Here is a 7,919-nt window from a genome sequence, read left to right as displayed (position 1 = left end):
TAGTAACAGATCAGTGGGAATCAGTGGGAATGCTGGGGGATGATTGTTCCAAACCTTGTGGGAATCATTTAAGAGTGCATTATATATCTATTGTTGTGTGAAAATTATTTGTTTCAGAATGGTCTCATATTCAAATAATGTGCAGTTTAATGTTTTCAGGTAAGCATGCCTGTACAGTGACGGGGCGATCGTGAACAGGCCGTTAACGATCGCCCCGTCACTGCACATTACTTGAATATGAGACCATTCTGAAGCAAATAATTTTCACACAACAATAATGTACTTTTAAATGAATCCCACAAGGACTGGAACAATCATCCCCCAGCATTCCCACTGATTCCCACTGATCAGTTACTTACTAGCCATCCCCTTAAAAAAGGAGAAAAAAAAAGACTTTAATCTTTTCTCTTGTTTCCGTGTGAGAACTAAAACAAGATGTCCAGGGACCTGTTTCGTGTTTAATATGCAACAATTATTGTATTTTACAGAATTCCGGTTAGTACCATGGCAGCCGCCAAGCTCCTCCCAATCAGCTATGAGCTTTTAAGTCGTTGCTGAGGTACCTGTAATCTGGAGGGGTGATACATTAATGCTTCAATCAAATGCAAACCTCTGTTAGTATAACGTTCCAGATAACAATCATGAATTATAATTCACTGCGCTTTTTACCAAGGATTTTACTGTTACTCATCTTATTCATTGAGACACAAGGCAGTTCTCAATGCATAATTTTCATTTTTCCCAATCACCATACTTAGTAATGCAAATTATAAACACACTGATAAGACGAATAATAATAATAATAGTAAGACAGTACAAAACAGACACACACACGCACACACGCACACACACACACACACACACACACAAACTAAGTGCTGGTATTCTCTTCTCAACTTCTTGGGTAATTGTATCTCACAACGAATACAATGTTTGATGTGAATTTTAATTTGTTAGCAGTGGGTGACGGGTCAAATCCATTTTCAATACGGAGAGTAGTACAACCAGTAAAATTATCACCTTACCTGTAACACATCCACGGGTGACATCCCTGTAGTTTGTACAACATCAGTGGAACAACCCACTTCTCTGTTCATAATACACTGCTATGTATAACCATTATTTCAGTAAGTGCTCCCATCAATGTAAATTATAAGTTGCAACGGCTGTCACAGTGTATTATGTTTACTAACACCATGTTGGTACACGGATAGCACTGATTTTGAAAGATGGGGGAAGGGGGAGGCAAGGTTCTGAAAGAATAAAGTAATGATGTTTCAGAAAGAAAGCCACTTCCACGAAAAGTACAACGTGTCCGAATTTCCTCTTGCGTATGGACACGAACAACTATTGAGCTAAGACAATGCTACGTCTACTCTTTCTGTTCTTGCATTAGTCACCAAGTCAGCAAATAATGTTCGATATGTCTTCAAATTCCAAATTTCAATAGAAATACATTGAAATATGCTGAGAATCTCAAAAAAGATTAGCTGTTATTTATTAGATGATCCCTCGCCAAGGTCCAGCATGTTCCCGTTGTTCCTACCATAGTCTGTGCGGTAGTTTGTCCTAATGGGACTGCCTGCCACATCCATCTTATGGTCAGAGTCCCTGGCACCAACTGAGCCAGTTTGGCCATATTCAAGACTTCTGTCTGCATGGCCCGAAGTCTTTTCTCCCTTGCTACGAGTGTCAGTTCTGGTATCTGACGCCGCACTATCAAAGCCTAAATTCCACTGCTCCAGTTGGGCAAAGACATCGTCAGAGTCGTTTCCTTCGTCGGGGAATCCATTTTGAGGATGCGCTTCAGTCTTTCTCCACGACACTGTCTCATCTTTGAGTCCTCCGCTGACACGATTGTCATCATCGTCTTTAAGGCCAGCAAGAGCAACCTCCTTTGTAGGTTGCCAATTCCTTAAAAGGTTAGCTTTCCCCATGATAAGGTCATCCTTGGGCTCCGCTACAGACGCTGTCTTTGATTTAAGGCCATCGCTAGCGTCTAGTCTCTTATTGATCTCTGCGGTCAATGACTTTAGATCACCCGAAACACGATTACTAAAGGCTACTTGTTTCGATGCCGTATCACTGGTTTTTCCTCCAATGCCAAGACCAGGGCTGGCGGTAGCCATCTTAGATTGTGAATCAGTCCTAGGCTTCTCACCCGCCCTGTTCTCTCCGCCAGGCCCAGCCGTGTCTGCAGCATCATCGTGTAGCTTTTCATCGTTTTCCTCTCCTTCATTTTCAACGTCGAACAGCTTCTTCAGCTTGTTGGCTTTTGGCATGAACAGAAACTTTGGGTCGAAGAGTTCCTCCTTGTTGATGTTGCTGAAGGTCTTCTTTCGGGCGCCTCCGGGACAGACGTCGGTCACGATGGTGACCTCGCCTTTCTTCTCCAGCTCCTGTAACTTTCTGAACTCGCTGCGGATGTTGTGAACGTCATTGTTGTACTCGTATTCGACGTCCTCGTAGTAATGGTGCGCCACGTGATTGCCGAGTTCGTCCTGATTGGATGGGTGGAAGCCGTAGAGGGTCACATGATTGCAGAAAGTCTTGGCAATGACGTATGCATTGAAACCGGTGGTGGCGAAGTGCGTCAAGCCGTAGAACCTGCAGTAATGATAACATGAATATATACTCAATAGTGTCTCTATACGTTTTCCCATTTACTACTATTTACGATTATTTACGATCTATTATAATCTATTTCACCAAAGCACACAATATATAGGTCTACTATGCAGGAAAAAAAAGTGTCATTTATCACAAATTTTAGATGCCTAAACATTCTTCATTCTCTATAGAAATACCCCCAAATTGTTGTGTTCATTCGAAATACTATCAGTATTTCTCGATGACAATTCCTGTTGCTATTTGACTTACGACATACAGTTTAATTCTAATCCTTAAAGCTGTGAAAGAAAATATGCATAAAGGAACTATGAACAAACTACGAGTACTCAGTAATAACATAGGCTGTGACACTTTTCACTTATTGGTATTCCTCTGAAGATAAGAAGAAAAAAGAGAAGAAAACCCCGGCAAATAGGAACAATGAACAGTTAGATTCATGGTACGATATAATACTTCTACTGTAAAATTATATACCATCATGGAAGACAATTATTATACGCATTATCCCCGCAAGTGATAAATAGTTATTTTCTTTCTTTATGCCCAGCGTCTTCTTTCCCTGCGAGAGCACATAGTTAAGATATACACCAATTGGCTCAGAAGGTACGGCTCTTCTACCCTACCTGACTTCGGAAAGACTTTTCTTTACTGATCAGCCCTGTGAAACAAAATGAATTGATGTCTCTTCGCTATTGGACGCGGCACCACCGGAAATTACATTTTAATTTTGTTGTTTTATATATATATATATTTTTTTTTTTTTTCGGGAGGGGGTGTTTTGTTGATGCTAGAGTGGTTGATTTTGTTTCTGGCCAGAATTGTCAACAATGATTATTGTATATTATTTGCATAAACTTCATGTTTGTACGAATAAGAATGTGTGTATATGTTTTCAGAAAAGTGTTCAAAGTCTCACTTCTCGACAGACACAGATCGCCAGCTGTATGCCAGTCGGATGGGCAACCGGTAAAGGTCCTGCAGGACATGGGCCACGTTCCTCAGGTACACGCTGCTATTTCTCTGCAGTGTTGACTTCGAGTACCACAGCACGGAGTCATTGAGATACGTCGCCCTGTCGACGTAGGTACGGTGCCATTTGTCGTCTGGGTGCGTTTGCGTCAAGTTCTTGTGCATGTAGAACAGCGTCTCGAAGTTGAGAACCGTCAGGTTTGCGCGCGTTCCCACGTCCGCCTCGTATCCCTGAATGGGTGCCATGTTTGCACGTATGATGAAGTCGTGCTTGTCAATCGTTCGGCCGCAGTTTGCGCCGTTCAGTATGCCGCTGTTGCCGACCACGGCGCAGTCGTTCCGGCGGCTGAGCGTCGAGACCCTGGGCCAGTAGTGGTCGACGGGGCAGTTGATGTCGAAGTAGCGACCCGACAGGACCTCCATGGCGTAGCTGCCAAGGTTGATGCTTGGATGGGTGTTCTGTGAAAAACTCATTTCGTGGGATGAGACATTCTGGTCGTAAACGAGTACGGCTGTCCTTCGTAAGTAGCAATCTTGACTCGAGTCGCTGGTGGGAGAGGATTAAAAAAAAAAAGGAATAATGAAACAGACAGCGCGATTTTTTTTCACCATTATTATTGTGCAAATTCATTTTAGCCGACAGCACTATCTCACAGTGCAGTGATTCATTATTTGATTTCTACACTGGGACATCAACGCACTTTTTACACAGCAGACAAAGTCAAAATGATATTGATCACAAAAACCTATAAAAATTATAGATGACTAAGGCACCAACATTTGAAATGCTGACCACGTATCTATCATGACTGGAGAAAGTTTCAATACGATTCGTGCTGTTCAAATACTGTGACTTCAACATGAATCGTGCTACATCAAGAGAGTTCCCAAGTTGTGCCGTTCAAAGGTAACTGGGATTCTTCAAGGTTTTTTTTCGCTTTGTTTATTTTTCTTACTTCATTTTTGTATTTTTCTTTCCAGTGGGATACTCTTAACAAGCGTTGGAATATGACAGGAATTAACTATGCCGAGCAGGGACCTATACAGCATATTTGCAATCTCCATTTTTGACTTGATACATTTTCTACTCTGCATAGTGAAACAGAGAGCAAGAAAATATCGGCCACGCCTTCATCCAGATTATCACGGATGACTCAAATAAGCATTGAAACATGTAGTGAGCAATATAATTCAAGAATTGGACTGGTTGGCGATGGAGCTAGAATGAAATGATGATTGTGTGAATGTGGACCACATATTATAGTATAACACAAATTGTCTTTTCTATATTGTTGACAATATTTACCCTGCACGCTTTGGGGAAAATACAATCTTTTCCTGGGGAATGATAATAATCACCTGCGCGGTAATGTCAAGTATATCTTTATTGTTGTTTATAAAGGTATATCTCTATAAAGCCCATATCTGTATAATACATAATTAATAAAATGCATATAAGATTATTATAATATTTTTACGTGTACTGACAGATTGCTCCTCCCATTTTTTGTGGAGTCTTAGTTTTATTTTCACTCTTACTTCTGAACGTTGATCAATTATATATTATCTAAACCAGAAATTAAATGCAATTAATGTGGAAAAAATCATAGGAAGCCTGTAGTGTACTTGACCCAAGTAGACCCATATACATCAACTACATGAGGTACTACAACCCAGATTCCAGTAAACTTAAAGGACAGATTTACCTGTTGCAAAATTTGAAGCATTCTCTCGTGAGATGAACTTCAGACAGAAGGACGTAACAGGCAACAAATCCAAACAGGAAGACACACATCTTCATCATCGACGTTTTTCCCGCCATGGTAAGGATGTTATACTTCAGTACTTTACGCTGAAAGAATTGTATTCATCACTGTAAAGGAAAAACAGAGAGCAATGTCAATGCCATTCTAAAATACTCAAATTTTCAAATGCACACAAACATAATCGCTGCAACAAGTGCCAATGTATTGTATAAATTGGTTTTTCCCTTTCAAAATTATAGAATCTAACGATATGCATGACTGTATTCAACTTTAGATTATTAGATTGTTTCATACCATCTGTACTTGAAAATAGCATCGATTTGTGACCTTTACAAAATATTATAATGGAACAAAAAAAAAAATGTTTTCTTGTGTAGTAATTTTGGAGTGCATTACAATCGTTTCGTTGAGTAGCACTTTCTTGCTAAGCTTTAAACAGCAACGTAAAATTGCTTGATAATTATGCTAAGTGCCTGTACTTCATGATTATAGAGTACACTCAATCTTTTCGAGATGCATTTGTATTGCTGTTTGTTCTTACAATATACAAAGCTTTGATGTCAAAATAAGTTTTGATACAGTAATAAGGTTCAATATCACAAAAAGGTTCAATGTCACAACATGGTTTGATTAAACGATAAGGCTTGGCTATGAAACAAGACTTAAATCATAACATCTGGACTTGCTACTGTTAAATTCCGAGAACAGTTTCATGTCCGATCCTGGGATGCTATCAGCTTGTCTCAGTTTGTGGGTGAAAAACGTTGAGCTGATGGAGCGTCCAGGATCAGACGTGAAATCGTTCAGCAAGTGCAGATCATGTAGCAATCTGATTATTGTTTCTTAATTGAATCTCAACTGGATGAATGAAAACTTACATCAATGGAATAAGGCTTGATGAAACAATATGGTCTGATATCACAAAGAGATTAAGTATGAATATATGATAAGATTTGATATCACAATAAGGTACCAGAATAGGGTTTGATATAGTATTTAGGTTTAATATCATAATAATGTAAAAAAAAAACTGTGCTTGATTTAAATCCCTCACAACATTCACTGTATATAAACCTGCTTCAGTTTTGTGACTGATACATGTAGGCCTACATGTTCCCACGTGTATGTGTAAGTGGTGACTGTGAATATTTGTTTAAAAAAGACTGAAACTGAAACTGAAACGTTTGATATGACGATAAGGTTAGAATATCACACTGTTCAAATGTTTGAGGTCATAATAAGGTTTGACGTCACAGGATGGTTTGATATCATAGAAAAGGCATCCAACTTACTGTGATTTTTTTTTCACAACACTAAGACTCGTACCTGTAAATATTTTTTTTTCATAATTCGCTAATCAGCTGACACTTCGGTGGTAATTGCAATGTGTTGATTGAATTTTCTACTGGAGAAGTAGATAATTCGACGATAGATTCTTTGAAATTTTAGGGGAAAAACAAACATTTAATAATGGTCTTCATCTTCATTCATATAGTAGCAGTCCTCAAAGTTACATTTCATAACAACGTTCTTTCGTACGTTTTGCAGTATTTCTGGCATTGATTAATGCAATATGCGAGAAAAAAAAGCACACACACACACACTAATGCACAAACAAACCAGATATCGTCTCATTTTACACGCTATCAAATGGTGAAATTAGGTCTCATAGAGTAAACAAAAGAATTTGATTTGGCTACATTGTGTGTTCATAGATACGAGCGTAGGTCTCACTTATGCCTATAGTTATTTATATTCATTATTCTGCATATATATCTATTTACATACTTAATCAATATGCACCTGTTTGTGCGGCTTGAATCTTATGAACAGTGAACTGACAAATCTTCAATAGAATACACTGTACTTACATTATGGGATGTACTTGAATGGCTCGAGAAGCGAACAACGATGATTTTCGCTCTTGTTAAACCGATCTAGTCTGAAACGAGTTATTCCTCGAGTTAGGAAGCTTTCGCATGAAACTATCCCCGTTGTATGTTGAATTCTTTTCCACTTCGAATCCATGTAGCCATGTCGAAAGCTCCAGGAATATACATCGTAAACGCGACTATATCGCTCGCATGTACACGCAGTTCGTTGATGAAACAGGTTCACGGTACAGGTACAAAAAAGCAAGAGGGTAAATTGCTTGTTCAGAGATCCCAGATCACGGTCAACCCTCTGGAACTCTGCATAGTTGTTTTATTTTTAATCGCAATTCCTGCCATGAATGACCACCATTTTTCATTAGTGTCGGTCTGTATCATCTACGTGCAGGTGGTAAGTAATGTCATGCAAGCAAGGCGTCTTCATTGGTGAGTCATATACATCTTTTTAATGATTTCTTTACTTCATTTTACGCGCAAACGTTTGTGCGCTGGGGCAGCACGGCACGACGCATTGTACAAATTTGTTCGAGTCGTCTGGTGCAGTTAATGATTAATCCGAATTGCAGTGTCAAAGCATTCAACTGATATGAAAATCTCGCAGTACAGCACTGTCTGGTCAAAGTTCTGGTTTGTGTGTGTGCAAACGTGTGTGTGTGTGTGT

General features: G+C 39.3%; 1 protein-coding gene across 1 annotated transcript; it reads right to left on the bottom strand.

Moving 5' to 3' along the window:
* Positions 1–313: 313 nt before the first annotated feature.
* LOC139726796 (uncharacterized) lies at positions 314–7,655 on the bottom strand. Its single transcript, XM_071637791.1, has 4 exons — positions 7,238–7,655; positions 5,307–5,473; positions 3,548–4,147; positions 314–2,607 (listed from the first exon to the last, which is right to left on the bottom strand). Exons 2-4 carry the CDS (start codon positions 5,420–5,422, stop codon positions 1,494–1,496), a joined length of 1,830 nt encoding a protein of 609 aa, XP_071493892.1. The 5' UTR covers positions 5,423–5,473; positions 7,238–7,655; the 3' UTR covers positions 314–1,493.
* Between the last annotated feature and the right edge of the window lie 264 nt (positions 7,656–7,919).

Source organism: Diadema antillarum, unplaced genomic scaffold (genome assembly GCF_040938485.1).
Source record: "Diadema antillarum isolate AM-2024a unplaced genomic scaffold, OU_Dant_1.0 scf00000017, whole genome shotgun sequence".
Taxonomy (NCBI): Eukaryota; Metazoa; Echinodermata; class Echinoidea; order Diadematoida; family Diadematidae; genus Diadema; species Diadema antillarum.
The sequence above is the reverse complement of the archived record's forward strand: the minus strand, read 5'-3'. Positions and strand labels throughout refer to the sequence as shown.